Source organism: Erigeron canadensis, chromosome 9, assembly GCF_010389155.1.
Source record: "Erigeron canadensis isolate Cc75 chromosome 9, C_canadensis_v1, whole genome shotgun sequence".
In the NCBI taxonomy this organism is placed as follows: domain Eukaryota; kingdom Viridiplantae; phylum Streptophyta; class Magnoliopsida; order Asterales; family Asteraceae; genus Erigeron; species Erigeron canadensis.
The window spans coordinates 24,817,536-24,832,193 of record NC_057769.1 but is presented as its reverse complement, the minus strand read 5'-3'; the positions used below and the strand labels follow the sequence as shown (position 1 = coordinate 24,832,193).

General features: G+C 35.1%; 1 protein-coding gene and 1 pseudogene across 1 annotated transcript; both read right to left on the bottom strand.

Moving 5' to 3' along the window:
* Positions 1–1,963: 1,963 nt before the first annotated feature.
* LOC122582344 (upstream activation factor subunit spp27-like) lies at positions 1,964–5,462 on the bottom strand. Its single transcript, XM_043754713.1, has 2 exons — positions 5,045–5,462; positions 1,964–2,364 (listed from the first exon to the last, which is right to left on the bottom strand). Exons 1-2 carry the CDS (start codon positions 5,372–5,374, stop codon positions 2,239–2,241), a joined length of 456 nt encoding a protein of 151 aa, XP_043610648.1. The 5' UTR covers positions 5,375–5,462; the 3' UTR covers positions 1,964–2,238.
* Positions 5,463–6,625: 1,163 nt separating this feature from the next.
* Positions 6,626–13,466, bottom strand: LOC122583393 (annotated as a pseudogene).
* Between the last annotated feature and the right edge of the window lie 1,192 nt (positions 13,467–14,658).

The following is a 14,658-nucleotide window of genomic DNA, read 5'->3' as shown; positions in this document are numbered from 1 at the left end:
CCTCAAGAAACAATCAGAGTGACTGATACTTTGAAGTTTTGCATCCCTTGGATCAGTCCTTGATGCACATTTGATCATACAATCCGATTTCCCCTCTGTAGGTGGTTTCTCACTGCCTTGTCGATTGTTGGACACTGTGCAGGATGGTGGCTGGGTCGGATGTACATGGAAGAGTTCAGTCGTGCATATATTTCCTTGCTTCTCACTCTGGCATCTCCTCGTCAGTATGTATTACCAAATAAAATTTTGATACAAGTCTAAAAGTATAGATGGTTCTTAAAAATTCACACTTTCTTGACAAATTTAGGCCGCCACCAAAAGGGTTGCCCTGAGTTGTTGATCAAACAAGGGGTTTGTTGAATTATGTAAAGAAAAACAACAAAAAGCTGTTTATACTCCAGAACTGCAATATGTCTCTGTTGGCTGGATTTTCATTTCATTTTTACCATATATGCACCAACTTCTAGTTGCTAAACACCTTGTACATCCACTGTGACGAGAATCAAGGAAACTATTTGGTCGATATATCTAAGTTATTGCACTAGTAATCACACATTTCTTTAGCCTGTTTGAATGTAATATGTTAATTTCTCAAAAAGAGTTCAAACTTCATACTGAGATTGCATACAAGATGGGACTGAATTTGGGTAAGTTGCAGGTACATCTGGGGAAGTCGTTAGGGGAGTCGTTTCTTTGGTAACTCAGATCCTTGATTCTTTCCACAACTATTCCAGATTCCATGGAGCAAACTGTTCCTGATGACATTATTGCAAATGATACAAGCACTATACCATCTAATGGTGCTACATTTTGCGGTCGCTTCATTTGTCAAGGCTATATAAAGGTAGTGCTTCATGTTCATCTGTCTCGTCAATGCAAAAACCAAACGTCAATTATACTGTAGAACTAGAGGTACTAAAAAATAGGTAGGTCGGACGGGTTAGATAACAGGTCAAAACAAGTACTCGGTAATTTTATGTTATGGGTATAAGCAGGCTGGGTTGGGTGGATCGGATTGTATCGACCCAAAACCATATCTCTTCAATTTTGTATTTTTAAAGAACTAATATTTTTTTTTATATGATGTCAGTTAGTATAGACTATAACAACAATAGTAAAATTTACCTGCATATATAATTTAGAAGGTTGTTTGCATTTTAAACAATTTAGCCTATGCTTGCCCGTTTGACTCATGTGAGGTACTTTTTTTGAATTTTACCCACATTTCATTTTCTACATCTCTAATAATTAAAACCTAGATCACATTTCACAGAATATCATGTAGATATGGGGGGAACTCCAATGAATCCTTAAAATGCATATAGTAGGCCGGTGAGCCGAGTTCTTAGTAATTTTCTATTTGAGCAACGGTGCATACTGCATATACAAAATGACTTGGAAAAAGACTTTACACATTACAAGGCAACTCATCTATGTGTCGATACCCTTTGGCATAATTGACACTACACATTTTCGAAAAATTGTCAAAGAATTGCTTTTTGGCTCGATCAGTTCCAATCGGCACAAGACTTTAACCTGTTAGCCAAAGTCCCCTAAACAACCCAATAAACCACTTCTAGGTCATGCTAGCAGAAACATTAATCCAACATCTGGTACAGCATCATGTTGCTATATTCTTGTTAAAAGTTGGTTTTTAACCAGAATCTAAATCCCATAATTCATCATTATATGATATATCCCATAGGGGTGGATGCAGCATGAGCAGTCTTTCTTGCAAAACTGGGATAATACCAAAAACTGGCCAAACTTTGAACATGTTAACCCCAACCAAACCAATCCTTGTCACTTTATCACCAAGAAGGTTGACTACTTTGGACTGAATCATGCATAGTTTGATCGTTCAATATCCAGACATATGATTTAGCAATACCGTCGTTATGGAGACGGCTTATCATCTAACACTGCTAGAGAGACTAAAAGTGAAATACACTAAGCATTCACATTCACAATCTGAAAATGTACCATATCACCATTCACTACGACTAATTTCAGGATCAAGAAAATGACATTCATCATTCAAGACAAATCCTTCTCAACACTCTAGGTATCAAAAGGCATAGAAATCTAAGTGTGAGAAGCTTGCTTCTGTTTCTTACAACTTTTTCTAATATAAAAATCCAGCTAAAAGAGTGCACTTCTAGATTAAAACAAAATATCAACAAGAAGCAGGCCAAACGTCAGCACCAGTCATTAGACATAGACATCTCAAATTGCCGGTCAAGTTGATTTCACGAAATGAGGAGCTAGCAACTTCGCGATCTCTAGAAAACCAACTTTGTCCTTCCCGTCAAATATAGTCTTCAGCTTTTCATCACAGATTATTTCTTTCTTATTTGTTGGATTCTGCAAGCAAATTTTTCCAATGTCAGAACAGAGAACAGGGGAAAGGTGGAAACAGCCATTCAGAGTATACAAATTTCTATTAAATGTAAACAGAGGTCATATATGTCTCCTAATAACATGAATTCAGGGGTGTTTTAGTTTATCAAATACCTTACAAACACTTTCATTAAAGTGTGTGCCCTATCAGTCATTCAGTCTATCACACCATATACTTAATTTTAGCGTTAGGGCTCACAGAACCAGGTCTTCGTGAGAGTTGTCTCTTTTGTATTCACAGAAAAAGCATAATATGATTACTGTGCTTCTTCCTTAGTTTAAGATGGTCACCTAAAAGATATAGATCAATCACTATAAACTCTCGTTATCGCTAATTGGTTCAACAAATACATTATCTACACCACTCACAAAGTTACAATCAAAACTTTTAACTGTCACTGGATATAAAAGGTAGCATTGCTACACACAGCATCAAACCCTACTGAGATCCACCTAATAATAACTAATGTACATTATAAAAACATAAAAATTCAGACATGGCTTCACATAACCTGAATGATAGCAAAATCCAGATACCCTGTCAATCTTTCAATTAACTCCCCCCATCCTATATAGCCTATTGATGTGGTTAGGCTCTGAACATTATTAATAAACCAAATATAAAAGACCAGTAAAAGTGTACATGACGCGTCCAAAATGGCTTCACACAGCTTTGTGCAAGTGTTCGTGAATTATCATATACGTATTTCAATGATCTAAGACTCAGCCATTTCTGATCCCAAATGCAAGATAGTCCAAGTCCCAATCTCTGTTATAAAACTTTTGACTGTAGAATCAGTTTGAGGATTTTAAAGAGATATTTTTACTGAATGAGTAGAGGTAGATATGAGGACGAGAAGATAGACATTTTTGTTCCTTTTCGTTTTCATAGTAAATATAACATGTGACACACCTGTACACTTGAACATACTTCAACATTTCTCTTATAAAAGAGGGATTTAAAACCAGTGTTGAGCTATTGGCCACCTTCGTCTTTTGCCAAGTACCAGACAAACTAAATAATATAAAAATATATGCATATTGCATTATTGCAGGATTAATCCTTTCATGTAACAAGTCCCACACACACCACATTGCAAGGTAATTTAAGCATGAGTTCTCCAAAAGAAGGCAACAGCAATCATAATAGAAGTACTAGTAGAAGTATAATATCTGATATTCACGTATAATCGTATTTTGTAAAAAGCTAATGCTCTTCGTGTGTATATTGCCAAGCACGCAAAGAGATCTGTTTATGGATAAACCAACCAGGCTAAAATAGTACTTGCATAGTTGATGGATACTCTATCCATCCTTGCATTCAATGCAGCACTGTAAACATCGGATACAACCTATAACAACAGGAAATCATATTTGGACACATGACACGTAAAACAATCTCAAAATGTAGCTTACAAAGCCACAGAGGTCATTTTGATGAAAATGCAGTATATCACACAAACGATTGAATATATTCTAGCAACGAAATAGTTAAGCTTTAATAACTTTATAACCATATCACGTGAATGTATTGTCTGACATACTAAATTAAGAGGTTAACTAATTTAAATACATCTTTGTACTCCAAAATCTATTGTCTATATGCTACTTCTGTTTGGAAGCGCATTCTTTTAAGTGCTCATAGCTTAAAGGTTGTGTTCAAAGAGCCACATTCAACTAAAAAGGACCTAACAGCCAAATACATGAAACGACATTTTGGGTTTCAAAAAACACAATAAGCTACACACACTTAAAAAAATTCACCAAAATGTATGTATCTAACTTCTAACTATTGCTATCATTTGTATACCACATTACCACCACTTATAAACCGATTTTGACACATAAAAATTTTACAAAAGCAATAACCCTCTAACTTGATTGGTCGATACATACAATAAAAAGGTTTCAAAAATAAAATAACATATTCGGCTAAAATTTCCTTAACGAACGAGTCTCTCTACATTCCACCTCATAACAGGATTCGGTATATATCTATTCATATATATAGCTACATTAAGATAAAAATTACCTAACCCCAAATCAATCACACACACAAAACTATTTATATATAATTATATATATACACCCATATATGCAAAACAAAAAATAAACTATAGATATAGATATAGAGGGTTTATGCTACGACAAGCGGTTTCATAACAGGGTTTATGGGAATTTTGGGAATTCTGGTGCTTATAGAGGGTAACTGGCCTGAAGCTGATGAAGCTTGATAAAAATTAGACAATAGCAATAAACTCTAACTCAACAGGTCAGTCGATGCATACAATAAAAGGTTACGAAAATAAAATAACATATTCGGCTAAAAGTCCTTAATGGAGTCTCTCTACATTCCACCTCATAACAGGATTCGATATATATCTATTCATATACTAGAACGGTGGTGGACCACTGTCCACTGATGTTGATATAATGGCGGCAGCGGTGGTGGCGATGACGACGAGCGGCGGTGGCGGCGGAGATTGGTGGTGACACAGGTGGCGAGTAATGTTGAAACTTAAAATGTTAAACTATACTCAATCCCAAATCAATCACACACACAAAGCCTATAGATATAAATATATATACACACATATATGCAAAGAAAAAAATAAACTATATATATATATATAAGGTAACTGGCCTGAAGCTGATGAAGCTTGATATAGTCCCAAATCTTTTTAACGGCATCGGTACGAGGGTATTCAGAAACACCACCAAGAAAGAGACCTAAAGCCGGTGAAATCGGAGATGGTTTCGATATCCCGGAAACAACTGGGGATCTTATTTTCTTGATTTTCTCAACTTTAGCTCCTTGAGTTGTTGATTTCTTGATCTGTTTGTTGTTTTTCTTTGGGGTAACAGTTGTGGGCGTGGGTTTGGGAATGGTGGTAGTGGCCGTGGATGATTTTGCGGCGGCTAATAAAGTTCTACAGCCGGTAAAAACCCGTCTAGCACCACCGTAAGACGCCATGGGAGTGTGGTGATTTTGGGAAATATAAAGAGTAGTGGCAGAGCAAAAGGGGGACAAGTGTGTGTCTAAGTGTAATAAGAGGAACCCCAGGAACATAAAAAGGGCAGTAAAGAGGAGGTCATATATTGTTCAAAAATAAAAAATAAATTCTATATTTCCAATTAAAATTTTTTTTTTTTTTTTTTTTTTTTTTTTTTCCAGAACCTTTAGTAGGTATATGATATCAAGAAAAGTTAATCGTATAATGGTGAAGTTTTGCACATATTCTTATACGATGAATTGTTGACTATGAGCCGTTATAAGTATTTAGAGTTAAGATCCCAAGGTTTGTTATTCTTAAAGATCGAACTCAAACTTTAAACAAAATTGGGATTACCTGTAACCCAGTTGTGTTGTCTTTCATTGGCATTCTTTATGTTTTACACTTTTTGTTCTTTTCTTTTTTATTAATCATTTCACGTCTCACATATCAAATGTATATATAAAAATTTATTATATTTTTTTATTGAAATGTAACTTTCAATATGAAAGTTTAAACAAAAATTTATTTATTAAGGTTTGGGATTGTTAAATTATTATTAAAAGTAGTTTTTGCACTTTTCCCAAAATCACTTTTCGTTAAATCACCACACACTTTTCGTTAATTTAACAAAATCACTCTTAAATTGAGTTTTCCGATAAGTGTTGAATCTGAAATCTTTTGGTTAGGATTTATGCAGAAATTAATTTTGAGAAGTTTGACGGTGGTTTCGTGGTCTAATTCGAAGAAACAAGTGAGATATCCGGCGAATTTTCCGACCACTCAGCCGAAGAAGATGAAGATGATGACAATTGATAAAGTAAATTTCAGTTTTCGTCTCTGAACTTTTCAGTTTTGCACTTTCAGTCCCTCACGTGTTTCGCACGTGTGGGACTTAACGGCCGAAACTTAACACCGTTTGGCCAAAGAACGTCAATTGAAATATTCTGCCAACTTTAAGGTTAAAATTGTAATAAAAAAACATTAGGGACGAAAAGTGTAAAAACTGCCAACTTCAGGAACGAAAAGTGTAATTTATCCTATAATGTTTAAACAATAAATTTCAAAAGTTATAAACGAGTCGAGTCATGAGCCGAGCTCGAGCTCAGCTTGTTTACATCCACCCACCAAAAGACCTAGAGGTTGTTTTTATAGCACATATCAACAATAACAAAGGTTTAAAACGTCACACTACTAATAAAGATGTCCTCACAAACACCTATCGGAAAGACCTAACAGAAAAACATGGAGTTGCACACATTCTCATGAAGCTTCGGAAGTTGAGGGATAGGCACCGCCCCGACTGATGTTACCCCAGTTCCTCCATGGCTTGAGCTTGTTTCTGAGTGCTCCTGGAACTTCATGAACGTCCCCACCTGAGCGGCGGCAAGATGTGCATAGTAACTCGGTGCAACTGTTAAGTGTTAACACACCACAAAAATCAAAATATTCAAGACCAGCCCATTTATCAAACTTGATTTCGAAGCATGAAGTCACAAAAGCAATACTTACCGACAGAAATAGCAGTAGTACTACGCTGGTAACTGTAACCAAAAAAAAAAAAAAAACCCAGTGTGGTGTTACAAAATCATTGACGTACAACGATCAGAGGAACTCACAACAAAAGGAACACTAAATGTAAAAGATAAACACCCATACACCAATAAAGGCACTTACACATAAGATAGGGAATGAACAAGCTCCTGAATATCATCTGGCAAGAGTTGAATTTCATCATAAACAACATGGTAATGTGTAGGCCGAGTTGTTCCCTGTTCCTATTGTGCGCCAACTGTACTTTTCTTATCTCCAAAACACATACCAAAGAAGTAAAAAACAACCCGTTTTAGGTTATAAACCAAGACTCACAATCATTCCGGCATGTGCACACATGTAAAAGTCATTTATCCGCGGGCTACACACTTTGTTATCAACAACAGTTCCTGTTGCAATAGAAATGGAGACAGGCCATTTCAAGGGTCAAATACAAAAAAAATAAATAATGAAACCAATTATTCTGTTTTAAGAAATCACTAGGTTGCAGCTTTGATAACATGATGGACAACCCCATTTAAGGATGTGTTCAAGAAATTGTGGAACCTATAATAAAATATACTGTATAATAACTTTCATATTAGCTGAAAGTCGAATACCAGGTGGAACATTGTCAGGAGATCCTGGCAGGAAGAACTTGGTGTGGTGCTTCTTCTGTGCAGCAATCACTAAAAACTTTGGGCACCACTTGTCATCCAGAAATTTGCATGCCTGCACCGTTAGAAACAAAAATTAATGTTACGTTTTCCATAGCACAAGTTCAATGAATATGAGAGGAGGAGCTATAAAACTAGTCAGACCTCAATGATCTGGTCCAGCTCGATATTTATAACTTGATTGAACTGGGACTCGCTGACACCATTCCTACAAAATTTGTCAAAAATTAAGTGAATTAAAGCTAGAAGGAAACTTTATGTTTCATCAAAAAAATAGAAAAAACTACCAATGCATAAAATCTACCTGAAAATTATAATCTGATCAGGCTTTCTTTTTGCTGAGCTGACATAGAAATCAAGAAGCAACTCCCTGCGAGAATGAAACTTTTTAGTTTTCATGAAAAAAAAAAGTTCATATTCCTCGAGTCAATTTATTACTCGCCAAAGATTGCAAAGTGCACATAAGATAACCTCATAATGCCCTCATCTTCAGTGTCTGAAACCTTCTTAAACAGGGAATCAACTATCTCCACTTTAGGGGACTGGGTTCTCACTGAGGCTCTGTAGCGAGACATGAAAGGATAGTTTCTTGAACCGATGACCTGAAAATCATGGCCAATACAATTAAGAATTTGTGATTTTTAATCTATTTAAATTTATTAGTTTGCATAATTTAGAAGCATATAAGGTTTACTGCAGCAATAGATGGGATATCAAGTAATTACTAATAATAAATAATATAATAATAATAACTAATAATAATTATCACTTAACCCCCTAACCCATTCGACCCTTAAACCCCTGAACTCATTAGGCCCATCTTCTTCATGACGCAGCTTGATTCATATCATTACTCCCGCCCCCAAAACACACCTTGTCCTCAAGGTGTGGCTTCAAAATTTGCTTCAGGTGATTCCCGGATCCCATGGGTAGCCATCCTCATAATGAACTTCTCTTCGGACACCTTTGCAACCAAATTCCGTCTCTAATATTGCTTGTTTTTGATGCTCAAGAACAAAAACTGTTTCATTAAGTTTCTGACCAAAGGTCTCAGATTCAGCTTATGTTGTTTTTGTCTCATTGGACTAGCCCCAAAGCAACTGATTAGAAGACTTTACTACATAATCATATTTGTCAGGAACATCTCCTAGATTACCATAGTCTTCAATTTTATCTCCCACCACCGCAGGTTTGACAACCACTATGGAATATTCGTCGGGCTCCTTTATTCTTTCTTTAGGGTCTGATTTTGTTGAGTTTGTACCTTGTGTGTCTTTCATATCTCCAGCGCTAGCACTAAAAACAGCTCTGTTCTCCTCCTTTTAAATATCAAACTCCAAATTTTTTTTTTTATAAAGAGAAGAAGTAGGATCAAAAGGAGAGAAAGAATCTTGCAAACCATGAGAATCAATTTTTAAAACCAATGACATCACTTCTTTCAACTTAGAGCAGCTATATTGATGCCATTCAACAAAGATTTCCCTAATTTCAGTATCTAAACCATAGATGAATAGATATATAGCATAGATCTCAGAAATTTCTTCCAGACTTTTAACTTGATCGAATAAGATCTGAAACGAAAGGCAATATTCTTTAACAGTACCTTCTTGGCTGATTGCCATAATCTTCTCCAAACCAGACTCCATGTTGCCTGCTGTTTTGATGAACAGTAACTTTTTTTCCTACCACAGGTTGCAAGAAAGATGGCTCTGATACCAATTGATGTGTATCAGATAGACATACAGCGAACACACGACAAATACGAGCAATAAACATGAAAACAACCAACAGAAGACGGTTGTTACAATTGATAGATAATCTGGATAGGCTCCAGTAGCCCGATTCTGGATTAATGTCCCAGCGGCCCTAGTTCCTAAGAACAATAATAATATAATTCTCCACACCTAACCCCTAATGGCTGACAGCCTTATTTAAAGATAGACAGACTTGTCTATCAAGTAATTACTAATAATAAATAATATAATAATAACTAATAATAATTATCACTTAACCCCCTAACCCATTCGACCCTTAAACCCCTGGACCCATTAGGCCCATCTTCTTCATGACGCAGCTTGATTCATATCAGAATCATAGTCGGACAATTGGATACAACTGGAATCGATGTTGTATGTTCAATTGTCAAGATGGAATTCAACCCTCCAAGCTGCCAAAAACCACATGGACCACACTTCAAACTCATGATTTTCCAGTAGAACAATAATATGATTTTCATCTTAATACAGTATTGTTTCATTTTTGTATATAGCAATCTCACCTTGGCATTGATCTTCAGTAAAACATTAGTCAAATACTGGTCATAGACACTCATAGGTGCAATACACTGTGTGACAATTCCAAAATATATGAGACACTTACGCTTCCATGGACCTTAAAAGTAGCATAAAAATGTTAAATCAACAAAATCTAACAATTGATAGTTAAAATTCGATCGAGTAATACAAACCATAAAGATCTGAGTTTTTCCTCTCAGCCAGTACGCACAGAAGAAATTGTGGAGCACCAGGAGATGTCGACTGAATGAGGTCAAACATTTTCTCGACTCTAACCAGAGGTGGATCCCCCCTGTCCTTGGGACTTTCCTCGTATACATTTAAAGGCTCGTCAATTTTCTACAAGTTCAAAAACAAAGTAAGATATTTGTAGCAGTCAATAGAAAGAAGTATTGAACTCAAAAGATGATATAGAATGAGGAGATAAAAACGCACAATTCCTTTCAGTCCTCCACATTTTATTAGGTCCTTAACAAGATTGTGGATGTCACATCAAGCTGAGAAGTTAGCAACAGCCCACCTTTCGATCTTAGTTGGCTCCACAAATTTATGTATCATCATAACAATATCTTGTTACTAGTTACAAACAAGTAGACATCAAGCAACTTTTTAAGTTGCGATATAGAACAAAATAAAAGAAGAAGAATATGGCATACCTTATTGTTGAAATTCCACCTTCCATTTCTAGCAAAGAACTCTTCTCCATAGCCAGACTTTAACTACGACAAAATGATAAGATTTAATAAGCAACAAAGAAACATTAATAATGGACTCAACAATTCTCAACATCTCTTAGAATCAGATGATGGTAGTACCCTTGGGGCCTTCAAAACACGGCCTTCAAACTTCGTAAAGTTGTTATTGATTGAGATCCCACAAGACTTCAACAAAGGGTAAGCATCATAGTTGTTGAGGTTCAATGCCTAGTAAATTACATTCAATGGGATTAATGCCTAATAAGGTGTTTTGATATATGAAATGTCAACTCTGAAACTAAAGAAAACCTACATCACTCAAAATCCGCATCCGCTCTTGAGGCTTTTGTCTGAACTTCTCAGCCAGAGAGGATCGTTGCAGGGTAGAGAGCGCCTTGGTGTATCGTTGTAATGAGACCAATGAACAAAGCTACAATTGATCAAAACAAATAATAAAGACACAGTTTGGGTTTTGTTCAAAGTCTAACGGGTCAAATGGGTAAAAGTAGCTTTTGAAAAGAGTAAGGGCCCAATATCCCATTCCAATACCCGAACCCAACTTCCTTTCAAGTATGCCAAGCTCCATAACTCTACCTCAAGGGGAAAATATGTTGGACATTTTGGTTTCCCAACATTGATGCATCAGAGATCACCAGAATATTGCAAAGCCATATTTCGATGGTTTACAAAGTAATCATAAACAGTAAATTCCAGCATTTCAGGTTCCCCATTAGAGTTTTTGGTTTTCTGTTTCAACAAGAACCTACAAAAGAAAATTCATATCAATAACATTGGAGTATTGCATAAAGTTTCAAATATAGCAAAAATGAACAATATATAAAGAACATACAGTTGTTGATTACAGGGTTTCTCACTCAGACCAGAAATTTTATACTCGATATTAGTTGGGCTAACTTTTATCCTAAGGTTCTTCAGGGTCCTCTTAGCCTGTATCGAGAACAAAAATTAGTATTTATATGTAATGAAATAAAATACCACGAAAAAAATGTGGTCAAACCGCTACCTTTGCCCAGTCAATTGAACAAGGATCTTTCACATTTTGGTTGTTAAGTAGAAAATCAACCACTGGCCCAGGCTGGATGATCATGGTTGTAGATACATCTGATAATAGCAGAAAATAGTTATAAACGATTAAGATCAGATAATAAGTTGAAATATTCGCATAAATCATTCATTCAAGACATCATTCAGTTCTCTTGAAATGATATAATTTTTTCAACGAGACTTGACACACTATGTATAAATGGAAAAGGCATAAATTATTAAATGAAAAAAGAGTTCTGGGATAATCGGATGAATACATAGCAAGAATACCCAATTTGAAGTGTTACCCAACGAAACACACCTAAGATACAAAAGAATTAACATCAGATGTTACCCATATTTAGGTAAATGCCTCCTTTGGATGCACGGAAACTAGAATGAAATCCTCTACAGCCGAGGACACCACCATCGACGTCAACAAAGCTCTTTGGGTCATTTTGGAAGAACGACTGGCGAACAAGCAGACAACCCCTGGTCATAAAACGGTTTGAAGGTAACCAATAATTCAAATTACAATTTGAGATATATTTTTATTTCAATTAATTATGTAACTTACTGCTTTGATGCATTTTGCGTGAGGGTGATGTCAAGAACCCTGAATGCATCTTTTGGGAGGTCTTTGTCACCTGACTACGTTGACATTGGGCGAGTCCGTAGAATGGAATTTTGTCCGCAAAAGTTAACTCCACTTTGAAAGTTTTCAACTGGTACTGGTGTCGCATCCTCTTCCTGTCGTCCTCATGTTTAGGACTTGTTTTTCCATTGTTGTTCCTGAAAATTTAGAAACTCGTTAAGATAACAAATCCACAACTAGATATAGGGCTTAAGACTGAAAGCTTAGCATGTTCGACCAATTACTAAGAATCGGGTCAACTCAAACCAGAGGCGGTACCAAAAAAAATTTCAAAGGGGGCAAACTTAGAAAACTCGAAAAATAAATTTAAAATGGGGCAAAATGTTAAAAAACCTATAGAAAATTTTTAAAATTTTATGAAAATTTAAAAATACATGACAAAATTAAATTTGGAGGGGGGCATTGGACCCCCTTGCCCCCCTTTAGTACCGCCCATGACTCAAACTGTATATGCAATGTCTAATGCATCAAAATAGAGACACTAAATCCAATAGGGTTCACAGCCCATTGTTAAGGTCTTTGACCCTAGGGAGTTCCATCTGGGTTGAAGACTTCGAGACACTCCACACATTTGTGGGAGTCAATTTTTGGAAGTCTTGGGCTTCATCCTAGACATTCGTGTAACTTAGGACTAAATTAAAATAGTATGCCGTTCTTATAAATAATAGGAAGAAAAAAAAAAAACTTTTTGTCTGTCACTGCATGTAATATACCTGCTATATGTAACATCTTACAATATGACAGTGAACTCTAGCTTGTTTCTTGGCAATGCACAAACAGTATACAAACTCTTGTCTCCATCATAAGCAAACTCTTTCCCAGCTAACTCGCTGTACATTTCATGAACCCGATCTAACACCTTCCTTTTAACACCTTTTCCTTCCACGGGACGACCATCTTCATAAAAAACCACAACCTGTTGGATCACAAAGCGATCATTCAAACAAATCGTACAACTTTTAAGTTATTTATTCATAAAAACAACAACCTGAAAGAACGACAAACATTACATTATAATGAAAAACATTACATTATAATGAAAAAATATATGGACTTGGACTCTACTTAATTAACGGGTTACAACTTACAAGTCACAACGATCGGTGTTAAATGAAGTGTATGGATGCACCTATGGGCTTAAAAGGCTATAACTACAACAATGTTAGAGGATTCATATGCGTATAAAAATAATAATAATAAGGAAAAGAGCAAAGTTGTGAAACTCATAATTCAAGATCGCATTAGCGAAAGGAGTCGGAAGTTTTTATAAAACTTGAATCAAAATACGGGTTCTCGTATTAGGTTTATAACAAAATATTTATTTTTGAAACTATATCTAATAACTTTTAAACTTAAAACATTGTTGTTTGATATCATTAATATAATATTTTCAAAGTTCAAACTTAATTGTATAAAACTTAAAATAGATAAATTTAAACAAAGTTAGGAATTTATTAAAGGATTTTTTTAAAAAAAAAAAAGAATTTGACCAAAGTTGACCCGAGTTTTGACTGATTTGGACGAGTCTTGACCGAGTTGGAAAAGTATGACCAAAGTTGACATGAGTCTTGAATGTTGACCTTTTTTTAGTCCAATCTAGCCAGATCCGACTCGTGGAAGTGCCGATCCTAAGTCTGATTTCTTGGTTGAGCTTTTACAATAGCGGAAAGGAGACATCGTGTAACTGATTTTTGTGTTTTACAATTATGTAGATACATATAACCTTAAAGAAATTAATTACATTCTGAATATATTTTTGTGTTTTACAATTATGCAGATACATATAACCTTAAAGAAATTAATTACATTCTGAATATATATTATTGCTTTAACTTATGGGATTTTTTTTTGTTTACAAGGCATTTATAACCAAATCTTATATTTCACTTATGTGTAATTAATCCGTACATTATACAAATATTCAAACTAATATATATATATACTAGGTCTTTTACCCGCACGATGTGCGTGCGGATATTGAATTAATTTTTCAAAACTTTTAATATAGACATTGATAATCAATAATAATATATAATGATTAACATTTAAATACCAAAAAATTAATTGAACATATTTAAAAATCTAATGGTGTTGATTTTATACATGGACAGTGAAAATTAGTTCAAGCGAGGTTGATAGTATCTTATGACTGTGTATTTGCTCTCCCCATCGTATTCGATTAGGAATAATTGTAATCACAACCCATGTATTTATTAAAACATTTACTATATGTGAAAGAAACGAATATGCATAACCCGTAACTTCAATGGACCGAATTGTGATATCATTTATCTGGTTCGAAATATTTAAATTCATACAATGAAAGGATTTTGATAATATATGATTTGCTACTATTTTTGTTAAATG

Coding starts and splice junctions, on each gene's coding strand:
- LOC122582344 (XM_043754713.1), bottom strand. CDS start 5,374: ATGGCGTCTTACGGTGGTGCTAGACGGGTTTTTACCGGCTGTAGAACT. Junction 2,365..5,044: donor TCAAGCTTCATCAGCTTCAG/GCCAGTTACCTT, acceptor ATTTGCTTGCAG/AATCCAACAAATAAGAAAGA.